This window comes from Kogia breviceps, chromosome 15 (assembly GCF_026419965.1).
Source record: "Kogia breviceps isolate mKogBre1 chromosome 15, mKogBre1 haplotype 1, whole genome shotgun sequence".
In the NCBI taxonomy this organism is placed as follows: domain Eukaryota; kingdom Metazoa; phylum Chordata; class Mammalia; order Artiodactyla; family Physeteridae; genus Kogia; species Kogia breviceps.
In genome coordinates this window covers 58,599,750-58,623,099 of record NC_081324.1, presented here as the reverse complement: position 1 = coordinate 58,623,099, position 23,350 = coordinate 58,599,750, and the positions used below count along the sequence as shown (strand labels likewise).

Sequence of the window (23,350 nt, the reverse complement as noted above, 5' to 3'; positions counted from 1 at the left end):
ACTGTTAGAAGTGTCAGGAATCTATTTTCCAACTCCTGAAAGATACCATCTCCATTACTTTCTACTACCTGAAGGTCTACCACTGTACTATCATGATATTAACATATATTTTTGGATATTTGTCAAATATATCCTCAGCTTGTTAAAAATACCTTTAAGTGAGAAGCACAGCTTTAGGCCAGTGGTTCCCAAATTGTCGCAGCAATTCCCTGGGGAGCTTTCACATACTGATGCCTCGCTCCCGTCCCCCGAAGCCTGTGGGGTGTGAGCTGTACTTTTCCTTTTTGTTTAAGATACTCAGGTGACCTAATGTGCAGCAAACGAGGGAATCGGGGTTTTAGGCCTTATCAATGATTTATACAATATTGTTAGTTGGTACATTTATTTCTTTAGAATCTGTTATAAATTATGAGTGGAAAAAGTCTGGACACACTGGAATATGTGTGTTTCTCTGTGTTGGGTGTGTTTTGTGGAAGGAGAAAAATAAATATTTTTCCAGTTTGAGGAATGCTGCCATAAAAGATTAGCTCACACAATGAAAGCAATTGAAAACGATGTATTGAATAACATAGACTATTGCTTAAATTATGTGCTGCATTGAGCACTACCACCTGTGTCTGCCATCGGAATCAGAAAATGGAATTACATACTCCGTTCTTCTCCTTTCCTCATGTTTCACCGTTTCCCAAAAGAGAAAAGAACGTTCTGACTACAGGCATATCTACAACGAAATCTTTATTACTTAGTATGAGTAGTAAAAGCAATTTTGTGTGATAAGTAAAGTTAAATAACATTATTATCTTTTACATATAAGTCACTGAATTTTGCCAGTGAAGTAGTAACAAGTAATCACTTCCGGTGTCTGGTTTGGGAATCACCCAACTTAATAACCTCGGGAAGAAAATGAAGTAGGTTACTCAGTAGGCAAAGATGTGTCAATTGTCAGATTTCATTTTGAAGCTAGAGTGAGCTGGATGAAATTGCACCATTACCAGTTGGCAACTTCTTGAGTGATTTGCCCACTTACAGGAGTAAAGTTCAGATGATTGAAATATTATCTGATGCTCCTCCAAAACCCCTAGTGAATTTCCTCAAATTGGTCTATACTATTTGAGGAATAAGGTTCAGCATCCTCATATATGCTTAGGAAAGTTTTTTTTTTGTTTTTCTTATTTAAGTTAACACGTGCCGTAGCAGGAGAGATTACAACCAATGCAAACATGCAGTGGCACCCCAGACACACGCAGGGGGTTTGAACAGAGATCAAAGAATGGGTGGTTTAAAAGATGAGACACAGCAGTCATCTCTTCTTGGGGTGTTAATTAAATAGCAGTTCTTACTGTTATCACTTCTTAAGATTACCGTTGGAGTTAGAGGGGCATCCACATGTTGACATGAAATGCTGTCTTCCTTGTTGATGATAATTCTGTAAGGGGGAAGAAGCTGGAAGGCTTTTAAGAATAGTGGGGTAGTTCACTTGAGTTGATCATAACATCTCTAAATATGTTGATTTCACAGTGGCCTTGGAAATGTTAGTCATGTGTCCCTAAATGCGACCAGTGCAACCCATGTCCATTCCAACATCGGGAGCCTGATTGAAGAATCAGAGAAGTTGGTGAAAGATGCTCTCAGGACTGGGAGCAAGGTGAGCATGGTAAGAAATGCCCTGGGGGCTTCCGCGTCTGCCTTCCTTTTCCGGGCACCGTGGGGCAGCGATCCTTCCATGAGGTGCTTGAGCAGAGATAAAGTGGCTTAAATTTATGCTTGTTAACATTCTTTTCTGGTGGGATCTGTTTAAGGCTTCTGTCATCATGTGATGTAAGTTTTCATTTCCTAAGTCATAAATAATTCTTAGAACAAAAATGATAATGCTACTTGATATCCACTAGAGACAGCTTTTCTTACCCGTGGTGAAGATCTTCATTTAACGGCTGGTTTTTGTGTTTATAGATTTAAAAATGGCTGTGGGGCTTCCCTGGTGGCGCAGTGGTTGAGAGTCCGCCTGGTGTTGCAGGGGACACGGTTTCGTGCCCCGGTCCGGGAAGATCCCACATGCCGCAGAGCGGCTGGGCCCGTGAGCCATGGCCGCTGAGCCTGCATGTCCGGAGCCTGTGCTCCGCAACGGGAGAGGCCACAACAGTGAGAGGCCCGCATATCGCAAAAAAAAAAAAAAAAAAAAAAGGCTGTGTTCGTTCTCTTCAGCCACAAATTAGAACATATATTAAACATAAGATAGGACAGTTTAAATTGTCCCTGCCTGTTATCTGGCTGACTTCCTTGTTTGGAACTACACTGGAGGCTATTCTGATAGAATGGATTTGCTTTCTCCGCCTCCGCCCTGCCCTCCAGTTGCTATGTTTAAATTGTTCGGTTTTACAGGCCTCAGAATCTCTTGTTTCTAATGGGAAAGCGGCTCTCCAGCGCAGTGCTGAATTTCTAAAAGAAGGCAATAGCCTGAGCAGAAAACATGGAGGTCAGTTTCCAGCTTGGACTGTGTGGCTATCGGAGTGACTGTGGACACATCTCTGAACATACTTCCAGAACATTCGTCTTTCCTGGATCAGTTTGAAGCTTAACATTTCTTTGTCACAATAATATTCCAGTTTCCTATCATAGACACATCATATAATTTTTTTATTTTAGTGATATCCCATTTAATGTGCAGTCCCCTCCGATCTTCCATAGACTCGATAAGCCTTCCCTGAGAACCAAAACCTCTCCTCTCTGCTTTAGTGCCTGAGCTCTGGCTGTTCTTCATAGCGTTTGTCAGGTTATCTGTGATTTCATGTGCTTCTCTGTTCATCTCTCAGGGTTTCACAGTTTCTTGAAGAGATGTATTATGTTTGATTCCTCTTGTGTCTTCTTCATAGGGCTAATGTAATGTTAGACTCGTGGTAGGTTCTTATTAAATAATTACTGAATTAAATCATTATTGATTTATCTATTTAAAAAAATACCTATGCAGTTTCATTTTTCCCAAGAGTTTCAGTAAGCAGTTTTGGCATATGTAAGAGTTATCCAATAAGCATAACACAAAATGGCAGAGGAATCTGTTGTGTAAGAGAAACATACAAGTTTTATAACGTATAGTGTACCTATCACCTTAATATACTCTAATACAGCAAAAATATTGTCTTTTCCTATGGGAGTAAATAGTGGGCCATAAACAAGGCTCAGACCCCTTAGACTACTTCCAGGTCCAGTCCTGGACCCTTCCACAGCTGTCTGAGCCAAGGGCTTGGATAGGTGCATATTTTTTGTTTCTCTGTGAGTGGCACAATTTAGAATTTATGTTCATCTCACAATATAAAAAGTCCCTAATTCTTGATCATAAAGCTTTAAACACAAACTCTAGCATCACTGTTGATGGGCGGTAGCTTTAGTTTACATAACTAAAGGTATTCTGTAGGCCACAAAATAGTGAACTTTCTGGCAATTAAAACTACGCAGAACCATCATGTTCATCATGGATTTTATCAATAATTTATTTTTTAACCAGGCGTTCAGAATCCAAATGTGATTGTGTATTATGAACAGCAATTTTAAAAGTAAAAGCTTTGATCCAACAGCTTTGATCCAACATGAAGGAGGACGAGTTGAGTGCCTATTGGGTGGTCAGAAGGGAGCAGGAAAGTAGGGGAGGGACCCTGGCTGAGAAGCAGGTGGGGGACTGAGAAGAAGATTCCAGAGCAGGAGCCCATGTTTGGGGTCTTACAACCTGGGGGACAAAGGTGGCCAAGATTTGGGTGTGGATAGGAAGTTAGTAAGTCTGATTAAGACTGAGTGACTTAAACACAGTTTTTCACCCTAGAGCTCTAATTAAACTGGACATGAATTTAGGAAGAAGTATTAGTGCGAAGGGAAACAAAGTAGAAAAAATGATCAAGTAAGCCCCCACGCAATTTTTATAATGAGTGGTGCTAAGTCTCGCTGGAAAAACTTTCAATATTTGGAGTCTCTGTAGAAAGCTGCTGATTTTATAGATGGGTCAGGAATGATAAAACTCTCATCTAGGCAACTTTTTAGGACTAGCCTAAAAGGGAACTCTTTTTCCCCTTTGAATAGGTATTGCGTTGGAACTGAGTGAATTGAAAAATACTGCAAAGAGATTTCAAGAGAATGCTGATAAAATTACTAAGCAGACCAATGAATCACTCTTGATACTTAGAGCAATTCCTGAAGGTAAGTGGAAAGGGGGTTCTTGATTTCATTAATATCTTCTCGTTGCAAAACCCTTACACATGAGCATGAGGGAGACCTGCCTCAAGTCTGATGGAGACCCCTCCCCCCAAACGCGGCCAAGACTGATAGAGGAATATGGTCTGGAAGTGAAGATCATCATGTTTTTTTATAACATCAGAACACCTGCATTGAAGTAGTAGAATTATAACCTGAAAAACAAAAGCCTTAGATTCTTTATGCTACTGTATTAACTGCTTACTTTTAAAATGGGCCTGAGATGAAAGAAGGGCCATTCAAAGAAGCCAGGAAGTAAAGAAGCTGGAATGTGCCTGCTTTAGGGGGAAATGCTAGATTCATTACCAATGTGGGAAGTTAGAGAATTCTTGCTTGGAAATTAAAGAAATCTTCCTTTGTGAGGCGATAAGCATTCTAAAATAGATCACTTTAAAATTAATGGTTTGGAAATGCAGTGTTCATTAAAATTTTAAATAGGATAACTTTTTAAAAGTATAACACAGGTGAGTTGTGCTGCGGTGATTTATTTATTTTACACTCCTTCAACCTTTTCTTTTTTCTTTATAAGATTATTTTAAAAGTCTTATAAGACAGCCAAACATCTCCAAAGTTCTTCTGTCTGCTGGTTCATCTTACAAGCATGAAAGTTACTGTGGCGAGGTGGACTTGCGGTGCTTTGGACTGACTTAAATCAATGGAACATTTTCTGATATGGAAATTTCTTTTTCTCTTATTTATCTGTTTTTTTTGGGGTTTTTTTTGTTTTTTTGCGGTACGCGGGCCTCTCACTGTTGTGGCCTCTCCTGTTGCGGAGCACAGGCTCCGGATGCGCAGGCTCAGTGGCCATGGCTCACGGGCCCAGCCGCTCTGCGGCATGTGGGATCTTCCCGGACCGGGACACGAACCCATGTCCCCTGCATCGGCAGGTGGACTCGCAACCACTGCGCCAGCAGGGAAGCCCTATTTATCTGTTTTTAAGGATATATGGTGTATGTTGATCAAGCACTCAAAATTAACTTTTTATTTGGAAGCAATTTCCAGCTTGCCAAGAAGTTGCAAGAAGAGTAGAAAGAACACCTGCATACCCTTCCTTCAGCTTCTTCTAGTGTTAATCTTTGCCCCGTTTGTGATTAAACACTTTAAAAATGAATACGAGTGCCTTGAAAAAAAAAAAACATCAACCAGATTTTCTAGAATAACTGAATTCCACTTTATCTTTAGTGACCGTTTAGTTTTTACTGCACTGTTATTTCCAGCAGCCAGTTGATGTTGTGGGCAGGTACACTTCCTCTAGCCTAGGATACTTCCATGTCACCTACAGATTTAAATTCCCAAACCTTCTCATTTAGACGCAGAATGACTTGGAGACGGCATTAATGACCATGAGAAAGGAGTGATAGGAAAGGGACCAAAGAAAGACGTTTAGATTATTAACATGTAAGACGCTGAGCATGTGGCATCTCGTTGTGTATTGAAATCATATTTCAACACAGAGGGTTGTCATGGAAAATATTTCATTCACCCGTAAAAGGAAGCAGTAGAGTGTATGATATGCAGCCTTAATATTGCCATTAAAAACAGAAGCCCCGGGCTTCCCTGGTGGCGCAGTGGTTGAGAATCCGCCTGCCGATGCAGGAGACACGGGTTCGTGCCCTGGTCCGGGAAGATCCCACATGCCGCGGAGCAACTAAGCCCGTGAGCCATGGCCGCTAGGCCTGCGCGTCCGGAGCCTGTGCTCTGCAACGGGAGAGGCCACAACAGTGAGAGGCCCGCATACCGCAAAAAAAAAAAAAAAAAAAAACAGAAGCCCCCTTTTGTGTTCAACAACCAGCAAAAAAAATTCTGTAACGTGTCTGTAAGATTACATTTGTTGTGGTTTTATGGTTTTCTCTGTGTATAACCACCAGAGTGCATGCTCGCTTGCGTATAAATTTATTTCAGGTGTCAGAGACAAAGGCACCGAAATCAAAGAGCTGGCCGCATCTGCGAGTCGGAGCGCCATGAGCACTCTAAAGAACATCGTGGGGTTGGGCCAGAAGCTGTTGAATACGTCCACTGACCTGTCCAGGGTTAACGCCACGTTACGAGAAACAGACAGACTCCTCCGTGACTCCTCAGTGACCAGTAGGTCGTGGTCTCCCCTCCCATTAGGAAAGTCTGCGTCGAGTTTGCCGAGGGCACAGTGGTGCCTCTTTCACAAACAGCAGTCCTAAGAAATAAAAATGCACCAACATCTGGATTTGCACTTATAAAAAGAGAAGGGCCTTGGGTGATGCCTTGTGCTGGTGCATTTTGCATATGTTTACCAAAATGCCAAGCTTTGTTTATTAGGATATTCTAGTTTATCCAGTGCATTAGTAATGACCAATTCATTTCTCTTGTTTCCTCCGTCCTGCCAACTTTCTCGCCACCTCATATTTTAGCTTTGTTAGCTGGAAGAAAAGTCAAAGATGTGGAAACACAAGCGAACCTTTTGTTTGATCGGCTGAAGCCTTTGAAGACGTTAGAAGAGAACCTGAGCAGAAACCTATCAGAAATCAAACTGCTGATCAGCCAGGCCCGGAAGCAAGCAGCGTCTGTGAGTGCCCAGCACCCCTGCAGCTGAGGCTCCTGGAACTGCAAGTCCCAGAGGCCTCCTGTGCAAAGGGCCTTCGGTCACACTTTGTACTAACCAGCTCTCAGTAACCCCAGATTCCTCACAGCCTTGTCTCCAAGTATATTTAAAGCCTTGTCTTATATATATTTACCTAAGTATATTTAAGTCTATTTAATTAGTCTCATTTTCTTTGAGTCCTGCTTTTTTTGGTGTGTTTCAGAATGTTGTTAGCAAACAGATCTCTGTGTCCTTATGGACATTTATCATCGTGGCCTAGATTTATAGATCTGCACCCGTTAGCTAGATGGTGCAGAACACATTAGGTCTGAGTGTCAGCGTCCCTGTAAGTCTCATTGGTTGCATGTGGTGCTATTTCCATCATTTTACCAACTTTGTTTTCATAATCTAAGTACTCTTCAGAATGTTCACACAGTGTGGGCCTCATCCCTATGATTCTGACAAAACAGCTTGAATTGCATGAATGCTGCACAAATCCAGGTCACTAACTGCATAAAACACACAATTTGAGAGACTGCTTCCTGGCCGTCCTCGGCACATGGCGTTGGCCGTGCGCTAAAGGAGAGGCATTTCAGGGAAATAAGACTTGAGAGAATATCATTTGTCTTGCTCCTGGGGACCTATAGACAATAGATGTGACCTCTGGTCTAAAGAGTATCTTCCTGAAGTTTCTAGCCAAGAAAAAGGAGCTCTGGATTCTTTGATCCCCGAGTGACTTCACTTTGGGAAAAGGGCCGTAGGTTTACAAGAGCTCTGGTTTCCATCTGTTTTAGTTCTAGTCACCAAATAAATGTAAACCCGATGGATGGTTCCAAGTGCTCTGGTTAATATAAACTTATAATCTTGGAGGTTAATATAAGGATTATATGCAAGTAATTACTTATCAGAGAAATATGTAAGTGAAATAATTGCTCTATAAATATTTGCTGAATAAGTAGATTCAACCCTCCATTTATTCCATAAATGATCATCCAATGTCCTGTGTCAGGTATAAGATTCCAAGGTGATTTGGATAAGCTCCTTGTCTTTAAGGAATTAAGTCTCACATGATAGAGTTCCCAACATAAAATTCCCTTTTAAAAACGGACTGACTTTTCCATATTAAAATATTTTACCAAGTAAAATAAGTTTCAGCATCATCTGATTTTCACCTCATGAGACACGAAGCATTGCGCATTATCCAGAGAGGAAACCTACCAGCAGTGACGATCTAGAACAGGATAGCACTGTTGAGCTCCAGGTGTGCTGCCACTGTGTGGCCCTAAATGATTTTTAAGCACTCAGGGACACTTGGCTTTTCCTTCTACAGATCAAAGTTGCTGTGTCTGCAGACCGAGACTGTATCCGGGCCTACCAGCCTCAGATTTCTTCTACCAACTATAACAGCTTAACACTAAATGTGAAGACGAGCGAACCTGACAACCTCCTCTTCTACCTGGGGAGCAGCAGTGTGAGTATGACCCGCAGAAGCAACGCTGAGTCTCTTAGGGACCGAGTGTATTTTCTGAATTGGTTAAAAAAAAAATAGGGCCTCGCTGAAATCACGAATTCTTATACGAGAACTAATCTTTTGCTAAACTGGTAACATTAGATTAAAAATAATCAAACTACAGAACTTAATGCCCATGAGGAGAAGAGTGGCATCTGAAAAGCACCTCCCTCTACTACCTTAACTGTGAGCTGTGGGACAGAGCTTTTCTTAATGTCTCCTGTGACCTCCGACGCCACGGAGTTGTGCTTTGGGGCTGTCGACCTTGGCGGCTGTTACCAGGAGTGGAGGCGTGTACCACGAGGGGCCTGTCAGAATCGTCAAGCTTCCCCCCGGGCTCTTCCACCCCGCGAGATTCCCAGCATTCCCAGAGGGCACGTCCCTTATGGAAGACTATTGATTCATTTGACTGTGTCACTGGGAACAGGTCAGAGCCCTTGGGTGTGTTAGGGCAGAAAATATTAGCACACACAAATGCCATCTGAAATGTCTTCTTAAGATACAAGGTGCAAAGCACAGGTCAGTCCCTGGTGTACGACTTCATGGCTCCTGTCTTGCCGTACATCTCACGTTCATGCATTGCCTCCCCAGACTGGGCAGACAAACAAGTGCAATGCCTCCCCTCACGACCCCGGTAGAGGCTGGTAGCCCCCAGCAGGTTTTCTTGGAGAACTTCATGGAGGCTTCATGGAGGGCTACACTGGGCAATGGTGGTGGGTGGGCACTGATGGCCAACGGTGGCCACCATCTCCAGTGCCAATACGCCAGGTCATGCTCCAGCTCCAGGGAGGGGAGCATTTAAAGACAGAAGACGATCTTTTTTGTTTTCTACTTTAAAAAAAATTTAAAAATAGAGAACGTGCTGTAAGAACTCATCTTTTAAAGTGTTTTGGTAGCCATGCACACAGTCTGGCACGTGAACTCATCCCATCTCATGCCCTGCACCCCAGGCTGATTTCCTGGCAGTGGAGATGCGGCGAGGGAAAGTGGCCTTCCTCTGGGATTTGGGCTCCGGATCCACACGTTTGGAATTTCCAGACTTCCCGATTGATGACAGCAAATGGCACAGTATCTATGTAACCAGGTAGCAGAGAAAGTTCTCTCTGAGCATCTCGCTTTTTTTAACTGCATCTTATAAGTAATTCCATGTTTGTAACATCATATAACAGTCTTCGAAATTTCTGGGAAGTCAGATTATAGTGAAATAATACTTGGTTTAGATTAACTGTAGAAATAATTTTTTTCATTATAACAGAAGAAATAAAGTTTGTTAGCAAAACCAACAATACAAAGAAGAAAAAAGTTAAAAGTTTATGTTGCCTTTAGAATGTTAGGTCCAAGTCTGAGGCAGCCAACCCAGTAAAATGTTTGCACCCCAGCAGAGGGGAGTAAAGTGCAGCGTGGTGGAGATGCCACGTGGCTGGCAGTGGCACAAGTAGGACAGAAGATGACGGTACAAGTGGGGGATGTGTTTTCTCAAAATTCAGGCACGAAGCGAAATTCTTCCTTTTAAAGCCCCTCCCCAGAGGCAAGTGCTGTTAAGCGGCTGTAGGTATAGCTTTCTTTTCACTTTTCTGTAATATCACAGTTGGTTGGTGATGGTGTGTTGTTGGAAATTTCTGATTTTTACTTTGTTATTTGAAAAAATGGGGTAATAATAAAGGCAGTAGACTGTTCCAAATATGTTTAGTTCATTATCTGAAACTGTTTTAAGCAAGGAGGTAACATGATGGAATTTATGTTTTAAGAAGAAATACTCCACAAGATTTTGGAGTGCAAACTGGGGGCGGGCTGGGCAAGACTGGAAGCAGGGAGACCAGTTGGAGACACGGGCAGATTCACATGAAGGCTGTGTGTGAAACAGATGTGTGTGTACGTGGGCCAGCTTGCAATTCTGCAGGTGCTCTTTTTGCAACTCTGTGACCCTTAGGTTTGGAAACATTGGTTCGTTGAGTGTAAAGGAAATGAGCGCATCTCAAAAGCCACCACCAAAAACAAGTAAATCCCCTGGAACAGCTAATGTTCTGGATGTGAACAATTCAACACTAATGTTTGTTGGAGGGCTTGGAGGACAGATCAAGGTAATCTTCTGAACGTTCATCTGAACAGTGCTGATGGGCTGATTTTACCAGTGTATAAAATGAATATGTTTAACTGTTTGAAAATATTCTAGGCAGATGAAGATTTTCCTGCTTCTGTTATTTTGTTTAAGGACAGTTCATCTGCAGAGTTGGGTTGGTTTTGTAAAGGATCATGCTTCATGGATAGCATAATGGAAAAGAAGCCAACGGTTCATTTTATTATTTGGGTTTTTTCCCCAATAATAAAAGAGGAAGCTCAGTAGTCCACATGAACTTCTGAAAACTCCCTTTATCTCTATTCTGACTCTAGTGGTAGACTAATACTAATTAGCAGTTAGCAAAAGAGCCCATCGTATATTTTATTACATCAGTTACCCTCTCACCCAATAAAGTTCAGTCACCTGGACTTGGTTCAGTGCTCTGAAATGAGAGTAAGGGTCCCATTTCCCAGCAGGCCCTCACCACTGACCACATTCTCTGGGTCTCTTTCCTCACTAGTTAAAGGGCCTTCTCTCCAGTGACCCTAGTAACTGACATGACCTTTGAGATCTTGTCCTGCTGTCATTCATTCTAGGATTCCAATTCATAATTGGAAGGAAGTTCAGTGATTGCAAACTGGTCATTTTCCTGGATGTTGTTTTCTCAAAATTTGGATCTGTTAGATCTGAGCTCCCAAGGAGGAGTTTTGTGCACTTAGAGAATATATTTCTTTTCACCAAATATATTTGGATTATGTTTGTTTGTTTGTTTACATTAGAAGTCTCCTGCTGTGAAGGTTACTCATTTTAAAGGCTGCATGGGAGAGGCCTTCTTGAATGGACAGTCGATTGGCCTATGGAACTATATTGAAAGGGAGGGGAAGTGCCATGGCTGCTTTGGAAGGTAACGTGCCCCATGAGTAACACATAAGATGCTAATATGCATGCTAACACTGTCCCTGGAGAAGGTTAGAGTTACAGCATTTCCCAAACTCATTTGACCCTGAACTCTTTTTAAAAAGGAGCATTCCAGAGCTGCTTATGTTCCATAGAACATACTTAAGTGCTGAAGTAGACACAAACAGGTGCTTTATGTCTACATTTGTAAATGGATTAAACTGTCTTCATTTTAGATAAGTGCCCCTACCTACTAGCCAAAAACTTTAGCTCATTGAGTTAATAAACTACTTCTAGCAACGGAATCCATTTGAGCGGGCCAGTAATTAGAATTCATCGTGCTTTTTACCTTTGTGTGTAATTTTCCATTATTAAATCATTGGCATGGTCCATTGATGTCCTTTAGATTTTAAAACTTTTTTCTTAATATAATCATTTACCTTTAACTTTGACTTATATTACCAAGTAAGCTGATTTTTTAAATTCCTCTTTGAATATACTTATACTTCTCTAACATGGTGTCAGCATATGTTTATAATTATGAACAATCTCTCAGATCCTTCAAGGATAGTATAAAATAAACCATTGATTCTAACAGTTCACATCTAAATATGGGAAAAAAAACCGTTTAGTCAACAGGCCTTTATTCGTGTGTTAGTTTTGAGAGGCTGTTGCAGTAGAGCACTGGCTGCATGGCTGACCTTGACGGGACAGTCGTCTGTTTCTGGGCCCTGTGCTCGGTACTGGTGATGGCAACATCAGTCACCCAAGCTTATCTCCTCCAGTGTCTTATGGTCTACGGAAAATTACCTAAAATACTTTTTTGTGGTAACATAAAAAGGAGCTCCGCGCTGTAGGGGCGATGGTAGGTAGAGCATCCTGGGCGTGGGGCCCAAGTGATGCCTCCTCACTCACGGGACAGCTGCACAGAGTCTGACGGGTCCCCATCTCATGGGTGACAGCTTGGATCAGAGCAGTCTAGTCATTCTTCCAGGGTCACGGGGCTGAGAGCTGGGAGGTAGGGCGTCTGCCCAGTCCTACTGACCACAGGGCTCCCCCCGGCCCCCCATAAATGCTGGGCGCTGGAGGAAAGCCAGCCATGAAGTGCTGTGGCAGACCCTTTGTCATTTGTCCCGGCCTCTTACCCAGGCAGGGGCCTGGAGCTGCCTTCCTGAGGCACAGCTGGGAAAAGGCACATGGGCCTCGTGGTTATAGAACTGAAGTCTGACCCACAGGGGACGAGCCCCAGAAATGCGCCGCTGGCCCGAGGGACGTGAGCCTTCTCAGGAGAATCGCATTCAGTCGTCGTTTCCTTTGCATTCATCCCTGTTGGTGGCCACCTGACTTGGGCAGGCCCTGCTGAAGGAGAGAAGCCAGAGCAAAGACTCAACCTTCCTGAGAACAGAGAACTCCTGAGTTCTGGGGAGGGAGAGGGCAGACCGATTTCTGGAATTTCGTTTGAAACCTGGCTTTGCATTTTCTTGTGTGTTCTTGGGCAAGAACTTAATCTTTGAGGCTCAGCTTTTAATAGGCAAAATGGGACTCCACTAGGACCTCTGAACACAGTACAATACTCAGAGCTAAACCAGAGTGAACATTTGCTATGTACTGGGCACCGTTTAAAGAACTTTACATGTATTAAATCATGTATAGCCCTTCCAGAGAGGTTCTAGTGTTACCTCTATTTTACAAATGAAGGAAATGAGACACAGAGGGGTTAGGTAACTTTTCTGAGGTCACACAGCTAGTAAGTTGGGGAGCTGGGATTTGAACCCTAGCAATCTGGTTCTAGAGTGTGTGTCCTTAGCTACATGAAACCGGTTGCCAAAAGATAAAGCAATGGGACATGCTTCTAGGAGGCCAAAGTTTTAAGGATTAAATAATTGAGAATTAGGCCACAGTTTGTTTATGCAGAGTGCATTTCCTTAAAGTTATACTTCCTTATAAGAGATCTCAAGACAGAAGTTTTTAGCAAAAGCAGGACTATAGAAAGCTATAAATTTGAAACCTCAGGTTTTACAAAGCACTGCTACATTTTGTTTTGTTAATGGAAACAGTTTCACTGCTGGATTATTCTGTTCCTGCCTGGAGATGCGACACAGAGTGGTTATTACACCTTCAACTGGGAAAAGTACAAATTCATACCCCCAAACACCCTAATCTCATTCACTCTCGAGCCCTATGACATTCCAAAAAAGTACTTTTTGAACATAATAAAGATATGTTCTAAGTACTTTGTACCTGAAGAGTGAATCAAGTCAGCTTTTTGAGACGTTGGGAAAACTGGAAAACACTTATTTAAGAACTGCTGGGGTCCATGGTACATAACTGCTGTAAGCTCATCCTGCAGATTTTTGAGATTCTTTTTTGTCAATGATATTTTTGTAAACTGATCCTTCTGGCACATTGGTACATATTTGTTTTCCATCATTAGTCCAGTTTAGTTGAATTAGTTAAAAACGAGCATGAGGTGATACATGCCAATAAAAAATCTATTCTGAAAGTGCTGGAATTAAGAAAGGACATTAAAGGAAACTAGACATTAAGGGACATCAAAGTCACATTAAAGGGAATTAGAACAAATGAAAATCTAGTCACTAAGTAGAACTATTTATAGCAGCAATCCATCCTTTGAGGGAATTTCTTTTTACTGCAGTGAAGTTAACTTTCGTTTCCTTACAAGGCAACTGGGTGCTTGTCTCGCATAATCTAATGGGGAGCATATGTTAAGATATTATGACTTATACTTGTTATCAAATTATGGAAATAAATGCTCTATCACAACTTTTGTGAGGAAGAACTCAGTAATAGTATCATGTGTTCTCTTTAACTACCTTCCTAAGAATAGATTGTATTTCACCTGCTCTCCTTGCAGCCCCCAAAATGAAGATGCTTCCTTCCATTTTGATGGGAGTGGGTATTCTGTCGTGGAGAAGATGCTCCGGGCTACTGTGACACAGATAATTATGCTTTTTAGTACCTTTTCACCCAATGGGCTGCTTCTCTACCTGGCTTCAAATGGCACCGTAAGAGTCTGTGGGGCCCTGCACCCTACTGTGTATAAACAGTTGGATTGCTATGAGGATATTTATGTTTAATGATTGTTTTATGAGCACATGCTAGTATAATATGTATGTATGTATGCCATACTAGTCCCCCATTTTAAATGATTTATCAGTACAAAATCATTGAAGAACGTTTGGAAAATATAGAAGCATATCAAGTAGAAAACAGCTTCCTGTCATTATAAATATCAGTTAAACATTTATTATTAAATTTTGAGCTCGAATAAGACGTCTTATTTTACTCACTCTGACCACCTTATTTGAATTCCATCGCAGGAAGTTCATGTTCTTATTCTTTGTGCTGCTGATTTTTCTCAATCTTCTAGTTTTATTTTTACGATTGGCCCAGTTGTCAATCTAAATGAAAAAAATAAATTCCACTTCTCTTCCTGCGTTGTAGATTTTGATGACCATGAGTTTATCTGACATATGTCTGTATATTATTCTAGAAAGGCTTTGTGGACACTTTTAATTTTGGACTGTTGGGCCAGATCCTGTTTTCTTAGTTTGACTATAGGAGGTTTCCGCCATCCCTGACTTGGAGAGAAAGGAAATCTTGTGAGCATAATGTAGCCTTGGGCAACTCTTTTCTTTTGTACAGAAAGACTTTTTATCCATCGACCTGGTCGGCGGCAGAGTTAGAGTTACAGTTGACCTGGGTTCTGGGCCTCTTGCTCTTATTACCGACAGACGCTATAATAATGGAACCTGGTACAAAATTGCCTTCCAGCGAAACAGAAAGCAAGGTAAATGCACAGGTAGACGGACGGAATGTCAGTCGCCCTCATAGGAATAGAAATCTTTCCCAAGTCAGCAGTCTTTTTTTACTTTAGCTTTCTAGGTATTCTTAAATGATATTCTAATCAAAAGCCATTGTTTTCTCTGGAATACTAAGCACCAGGATTCACATTTTGCTGGAGAAACGTTCTAATTCTCTTTGTCTGTGGTTTCCAAATGCATTATTTAACGTTAAATGCTGAATTGGAATCAAGGATCAAATTGATTCTATTTTCTTTGACACACATACTGCTACCATTTAGCATGTATATTCTGGATTTATTGACTTTTGTAAAGAGGGTTTTCATTTGTCTTTTAACAGTCAAGAACACCCCCTGGTCAAATTGACAGAATGTAAAAGAATTATGTCTTTGTAAATGAACTTTGTTAGACATCTGTGTTTACTTTATTGTAGAAAATGACTCATTTTCTTGTCTATTCCTCTTGATCTTCTCTAGGACTCCTAGCAGTTATCGATGCATATAACACCAGCTACAAAGAAACCAAGCAAGGGGAAACTCCAGGAGCATCTTCTGACCTCAATCGTCTAGATAAGGATCCAATTTATGTGGGTGGATTACCTAGGTCAAGAATTATAAGGTATGATACCACATTGCAGAATTTTCATGTCCGTAATTACCAACTGCCTTAGTTTCCGTAACAAAGTTCCACAGACTGGGCAGCTTAAACAGAAATATGTTCTCTCACAGTTCTGGAGGCTACAGTTCCAAAATCAGGTGTCAGCAGGGCCGCTTCCTTCTGAGGACTGTGAGAAAGAATCTGTCCCATGCTTCTCTCTGAGCTTCTGGTAGCTTCAGCCATTCCTCAGCTTGTCGGTGGCATTCTTTATCTATGTGGACACGCTGTCTTCCCTCTGTGTGTGTCTCTCAGTGTCCAAATTTCCCCTTTTTATAAAGATACCAGTCATACTGGATTAGGACCTACCCTACTGACCTCACCTTAACTTGATTACGACTGTAAAGACCCTATTCTCAAATAAGGTCACATTCACAGGTACTGGGGGTTAGGACTTCAAAATCTTTTGGTCGGGGTGGGGAAACCAATTTAACCCATAACGTTCTGTTTTGATTAGTATGCCATAAAATTGGGAAGTAAAGAAAGCCTTCTGCAATAGAATTTATGATTGTCTATTTATTGCCTATAAAACATCTAAAAATTGTTACTGTGCAATATTTGGAGACCCACTTTCCATCACACGTCACTCTCCCGTCCAGACATTCTAGAGTGGTAGAATCATTTTGGTGATAAAAAGAAAAGAATCATGCTTTCTGCAGACTTATCTGGATTCCCCTTTTGGTGATTAGAATGAATAATGTATGTGAAAGTTTAAAGACCAGCATCAGCAAGTTGGATTAAAGATAGCAGAGGAGAGATGCACTGATTTTTGTTCTTGTTTAGCTTTGTGACTTTTTTTTTTTTTAAACATCTTTATTTGAGTATAACTGTTTTACAATAGTGTGTTAGTTTCTCCTTTACAACAAAGTGAATCAGTTATACATATACATATGTTCCCATAACTCTTCCCTCTTTTGTCACCCTCCCTCTCACCCTCCCTATCCCCACCCCTCTAGGTGGTCACAAAGCACAGAGGTGAACTCCCTGTGCTATGCTGCAGCTTCCCACTAGCTATCTAATTTACATTTGGTAGTGTGTATATGTCCCTGCCACTCTCTCACTTCGTCACAGCTTACCCTTCCCCCTCCCCATATCCTCAAGTCCATGCTCTAGTAGGTCTGTATTTTATTCCCATCCTATCACTAATCTCTTCATGACATTTTTTTTTATTAGATTCCATATATATGTGTTAGCATACGGTATTTGTTTTTATCCTTCTGACTTACTTCACTCTGTATGACAGATTTAGCTTTGTGACTTTAATAATTTCATAAACTTTCTGTAGTTCACTGTCCTCAATTTTGTAATTTTGGACTGGGGACAAAGTAAGCTCTAAGTTTCTTTCACACCCTTCTAAAAAAGGCATATACGGCCAGCAATCAAGGCAGCCTAGCTTCCAGGGAGTGGAATCACCAAATGTCCAAACCGAGTCACTCAGCCCAGTGGTTTTCAAATGTATATTTGTAGCAGTACCTCATCTTCAAGCCGGTTTCTTATACAGAAGTGCAGCCACTCCAGTTGGTATGGGTTGAGCAGCCCAGAATCCACTTCCTGACACACCCGCTTCTCTGCCAGAAATGTGTGAAAGTTCCAAGGAACATAGTTTGTTCTTTACCTAAATGGTACACAGCATAGACCCTGGAGAAAAGGACAGAGTCCCTTTTCTAGGAAGACATCTCAAATCACAGACTTTCATGATAGAAGGGTCTTGAGTATCATCGGGGCCAGTCTCATTTACAGTGGAAGAAACCGAGATTTGGAAAGGTTGAAATTTGCCCTAAGTCATGTGGTTTCTTAATGGCCGACAGCTCATTGCACAGCGCAGAGAAAAAGTGAGATACGACATGTAGCAAGAAGCCATGTTCCTGCACAGTTCTCCCGTCACTAGCTGATGCTTCAGGGTGTAACTGGGAGATGTTCAGTAGTCTCCATCATTTGGAAATGTTAGCCTGAGAACATTAAAGCTCACCTCACCCAGCGGAGTGGCAATTTCTGTTAATAAAAATATGGTATTGGCTTAGTATCAAAGAAATAAGGGTTTTGGATAATCCCAGACTTCACCAAATGCAGTTATTTCCTTCAGGAGGAAGTTCATGAATATGTGGTATGGACAAGAGCCGATGCCTCTCTAACCAAGAGGTCCCGGGAAATCACATTGCCCACACTTGCCCCCGTGGGAGGTGAATGTTTGCTCTACACGGAGACTGGATTGAAATCTAAGTGCTATAATTTCCTTATGGCAGTGTACTGTCTCTCTTATAATTAGCCTCTGTTTTAGTGAGTGTATCTAAATGGTAATGACTACACTAGTTTCCCTTAAAACATTAAGCATGCTTTTACCTAGGTAGCCATCTAGGTAATCAGCCTCACTAAATTCAATCCCTTTCTTTAGTCCTAAGGAGAATACATGTTTGACCTGAATTCTCACCATCAATAGTCTTGTTAGAGGGAGACCTAGACATTTATTAGAATGACACATGGAAAGAGATCTTTCTTATTTGTAGGTCCATTTTTATTTCTTCTTTCAAAACTGAAGTTATGGGGCCTCCCTGGTGGCACAGTGGTTGAGAGTCCGCCTGCCGATGCAGGGGACACGGGGTCGTGCCCCGGTCCGGGAGGATCCCACATGCCGCGGAGCGGCTGGGCCCGTGAGCCATGGCCGCTGAGCCTGCGCGTCCGGAGCCTGTGCTCCGCAACGGGAGAGGCCACAACAGTGAGAGGCCCGCGTACCGCAAAACAAACCCAAAACTGAAGTTATAAAATCCAATCTTGTTGCTGTTGTTCTCTTGCCCTTCCCTACAGGAAAGGTGTCACCAGCAAAAGCTACGTGGGCTGTATCAAAAACCTGGAAATATCTAGATCAACCTTTGATTTACTCAGAAACTCCTATGGAGTGAGAAAAGGCTGTATACTGGAGGTGGGAAGCGTTTTATTAATATTGGGATGAGTTTCTATAAATGCCCACTGACTTACTAACATAAGGCAACAGGATCTAAACCAGGGTTTTGAACGGAAAAGAGGTGGTGGGGAAAATGGCAGCAGCCTCCAGGGTGGGAGGTTCAGCATATGGATGGGCCTCACAGTGCTTTCTCCTCTCCTTTGTGACCAGCCCGTCCGAAGCGTTAGCTTCTTGAGAGGCGGCTACGTTGAATTGCCACCCAAGTCCTTGTCACCAGATTCGGAATTGTTGGCAACATTTGCCACCAGGAACAGCAGCGGCATCATCCTGGCTGCCCTGGGCCAGCATGGGGAGAAGCGAGGTCACCGGCAGGCCCACGGGGTAAGTGGCTCAAAGGCTGTCAAGCCAGGAGCTCAGGAAGGAAATGACTTCAGGAAGCACTGGATAGAAGATGATTTAGTCATAACATGTATTCTACAACATGTGTGCCTGGTTGTTAGTGGGTGTGCATTTTTAATAAGTAAAAGTGATTATTGCCGAATGTCTTTCCCTTACGAATCAGCAGTCTCTTTGTGTTGCATAGTCCATCTTCCTTGTCTAGCTGTTGAGAAGAAAGATCCTTGCTGTCTACCTAGGATTTTTATAGGATAGGTGATATTTACCTTTCCTCTGCTCAAACTTTATATATTATGTAATTTGAAGAGATTCACAGAATGCTAATGTATTGTGTTAATGAAGTAGAAGCCATGCAGCCACAATTTAGAGTACTGTTCTCTACTGTGCAAGGTATTTTACAGACATTGCTGTATAATCATTACAGCCACACTTCAGGGTGAATGCTGCTTCCTATATTTTGCTGAGGGAGAAATGGATTCAGAGAGCCTCGCTAGCCTGCACAAGATCACACAGCTGTTATTTCAGAGCCTGACCTGGAACACCAGTCTGTAGACCCCAGATACCTTACGAGACACTGCATGAAGGTCTGACAGGGACAGATTGGTTTATGGGCTCCACCAATCTTTTTTTTTTTAAGTTGAGATGAAATTTACATAACATAAAAGTAACCATTTTTAGGTGAAACGGTCAGTGGCACTTAGTGCTTTCATAATGTTGCGAGGCCACTTTCTCTATCTAGTTCCAAAATATCTTCATCACCCAAAAGAGAAGCCTATGCCTGTTAAGCAGTCACTCCCCATTCCCCACCTCCCCCAACCCTGGCAACCACCAGTCTTGTTTCTGTATCTATGAATGAATTTGCCTATTCTGTATATTTCATATAAGTGGACTCATGAGTGATATTTTGTCTTTCACTTAGCATGCTTTCGAGGTCCATCCACATTGTAGCATGTATCAGCATGTCGTTTTTCATGGCTGAATGTTATCCCACTGTATACATAGCATAATTTATTAGTTCACTGATGGACGTTTGGGGTTGTTTCTACCTTTTGACTATTGTGAATTATGCTGCTATGAACATCTGCATACAAGTATTTGTTAGAGTACCTGTTTTCAATTCTTTTGGGTATATACCTATGGGTAGAATCGCTGGGTCATTTGGGAATTCTATGTTTAACTTCTTGAGGAACTATCAAACTTTTTCTCCACCAATCTTAATAGGACTTCTTGTAAGTCAAAATTTGCTGCTACTAAGTCAGCAAAAAGCAACGGTGTCATCCAGTGCTGGCAAGACCTTGTGAAACACTCCCATTCCAGTTCTGCTGGTGGACCTCTCTCAATGTGGCAAAAGAGTGTTAAGAGCTTTAAATATTTTCAAACCTTCAACTCTTTAATCCCACCTTTAGAAATCTTAGAAAAATTACACAGCCAAAAAAAAAACAGTTAAATGTTCATTACATATGGTAATAAAAAATTAGAAACTACCTAAATTTTTAAAAAAGGAATAGATCCCACAGTGAGATTTCACCTCACACCTCTGAGAATGGCAACCATCAAAAAAGATAAGAGATAACAAGTGCTGGTGAGGATGTGGAAAAAAGGGAACCCTTGTGCACTAGTGGGAATGTATAATATATTGGTACAGCCACTATTGAAAACAGTATGGGGCTTTCTCAAAAAATTAAAAATCGAATTCCCATATGATCCAGCAATTCCACTTCTGGGTATGTATTTGAAGGAAATGAGATCCAGCAATTCCACTTTTGGGTACATATTTGAAGGAAATGAAATCACTATCTTGAAGAGATATCTATACCCTCTTTGTTCATTTGCAATATTATTTACTGTAGTCAAGACATGGAAACAAACTGAGTGTCTATCAATAGACGAATGGATAAAGATGTGGTGTGTGTATATGTATACATATACATCAATATCTTTCTATTTATTTATTTATACAGTAGAATATTATTCAGCCACAAAATAGGAGGAAATCCTACCATTGAAAACAACATGCACGAACCTTGAGGGCATTACGTTAAATGAAATAGGTCAAACAGAGAAAGACAAATACTGTATGATCTCATTTATATGTGGAATCTTAAAAAAACAAACTCATAGAGACAGAACAGATTGGTGGTTACCAGAGGTAGGGGCAGGAGAGAAGTGGGTGAAGCTGGTCCAAGGTATGAATTTCCAGTTGTAAGATAAGTTCTGGGGATATGATGTACAGCTTGGTGACTATAGTCACAATATCATATTGCATATTTGAAAGGTGCTAAGAGAGTAGATCTTAAAAGTTCTCACTACAAGAAAAAATTCTGTAACTATATGAGGTGATCATTTTACAGTATATTCAAATATCCAGTGGTTATGTTGTATACCTAAGACTAACACAATGGTATGTGTCAATTATATCTCAGTAAAACGGGAAAGGGAGAAACAGATCAATGACTTACAATGTAACTTTTTGTTAGTACATAATGTAGCAATAAATAATAAGTATGAAGACTGTAGAAATGGAAATCTTTTTTTTTTTTTTTTTTTGCGGTACGCGGGCCTCTCACTGTTGTGGCCTCTCCCGCTGCGGAGCACAGGCTCCGGACGCGCAGGCTCAGCGGCCATGGCTCACGGGCCCAGCCGCTCTGTGGCATGTGGGATCCTCCCAGACCGGGGCACGAACCCGTGTCCCCTGCATCGGCAGGTGGACTCTCAACCACTGTGCCACCAGGGAAGACCAGAAATGGAAATCTTTGATATGGTTAGTGATAATAGCATAATGCAGAATGTAAATTATGTCAGCAGAGGTTAGAAATCAATATACAAAGTATAAAATAGTTGTGTTAGATGGTGATATTCTTAAGGAACTGCTTCCTTGGTGCCGATATTCCCACATTACCTTCATAAGAGGATAATTCTTTAAATCCTATAGTAATGTCTTTTCTATGGGAATTCTCTTGTGTGAACTTCCCAGCCCTTCTTTTCCATCATGCTAATTGAAGGCCACATTGAAGTGCATGTTAATCCTGGGGACGGAACCAGCCTGAGAAGAGCTCTCCTGCATGCTCCCACGGGCACATATGGCGACGGTCAAGAGCATTCCATCTCCTTGATAAGGAGCGGGAGGTATTTGCGTCACCTTATGAAGGTTCCCCAGTAGGAAGCCTGTATGCAGTGAAATGATTGGGATAATTAGTATGATGTCATTCAGAGTCTTTATTATAATTCCAAAATAATTCCAGAAGCTTGATAGAATACCTCTTTGGAAAACAATTTCATCTGCTTTGTAATAAGATATTTGCAGAATTTTCATAATTGAGCAACCTTAAACCTGCCCTTTTCTGGGGCCCAGCATAAATTGTCTTTACACTGGAATAATTCTGTGTCAAATAGTGTTACAGTATTAGTAAATTCTAATAGTGAATGATGGTAAAATAGCAAATAGTGACATAGTAAATAGTAAAATGTAAACAGTGAAATAGTAAACAGTGTCACATCAACATCTCTATGTAATTTCTCTCCAAAACTGTAGACCAAAAGTTTTAAAAAAACACTGCACATTTTGTCACAGGTAAAGAAGTAAAAGATACTCTCCAAAAAGCAATTGAACTGAATAATATTTAATCACATTCCATTCATTTTTGGAGAATGTTTAGCTATAAGTTTTAATATTCAAGATTCACTTTTTTATTCACACACATGTTAAATGTCATGTTAAAATGTATCTTCAAGGAACTTTCACAATTCAGTAAGAACCTGCTGGAATTAGATATTAAAATGGACAGTTATGTTTCATTATATTTTAAAACCTTTATTTTCTCCTTTAACCTTTTAGAATTATCACTGTCCAACTGGATGAGACAGCTCCTGTGGAAATGAAGCTGGGCCCATCAGCAGAAAGCAGGACAATAAGTGTGTCCAACCTGTACATAGGTGGTATTCCAGAGGGCGAGGGGACACCCATGCTCAAGATGAGAAGCTCATTCCATGGCTGTATCCAAAACCTGATCTTTAACATGGAGTAAGTGTGACTGTGTTCTCAGCATGATTTTGCACTTGCTGATCTTTTAATGCCCAGTACTGACACTAATCTACAACCTAATTTTGCTGTTTGAGATGGCCCCAAATTCTACAAGTTCCCGAATAACAAGTGAATCCCGTGTTCTATAAAGTCCCCCAAATGGATTTATTAGACTAGAATGATGGAAAAATCTGGTCATCATGCATGAGAAAAAAAGAACCACTAAACATTAGTTCCATAGTACTGTCAACACACAGCAGAGGTCAAATACATTTTGGCATGCATTTTTTAAAAAAATAT

General features: G+C 41.3%; 2 protein-coding genes across 3 annotated transcripts in view; one reads left to right on the top strand and one right to left on the bottom strand.

Annotated features, from left to right (window-relative positions):
- LOC131742894 (proline-rich proteoglycan 2-like) overlaps nt 1-23,350 on the bottom strand; it is an 80,583-nt gene that overhangs the window by 1,539 nt on the left and 55,694 nt on the right. The window lies entirely within an intron of this gene.
- LAMA1 (laminin subunit alpha 1) overlaps nt 1-23,350 on the top strand; it is a 153,514-nt gene that overhangs the window by 108,740 nt on the left and 21,424 nt on the right. The window contains 16 exon segments of the mRNA XM_067014538.1: nt 1,519-1,654; nt 2,380-2,473; nt 4,066-4,182; nt 6,139-6,321; nt 6,621-6,775; nt 8,121-8,261; nt 9,251-9,384; nt 10,231-10,381; nt 11,139-11,263; nt 14,132-14,282; nt 14,923-15,067; nt 15,557-15,698; nt 18,537-18,651; nt 18,844-19,014; nt 22,004-22,155; nt 22,865-23,050. Of these exon segments, the coding sequence (XP_066870639.1) occupies nt 1,519-1,654; nt 2,380-2,473; nt 4,066-4,182; nt 6,139-6,321; nt 6,621-6,775; nt 8,121-8,261; nt 9,251-9,384; nt 10,231-10,381; nt 11,139-11,263; nt 14,132-14,282; nt 14,923-15,067; nt 15,557-15,698; nt 18,537-18,651; nt 18,844-19,014; nt 22,004-22,155; nt 22,865-23,050 (2,298 nt within the window).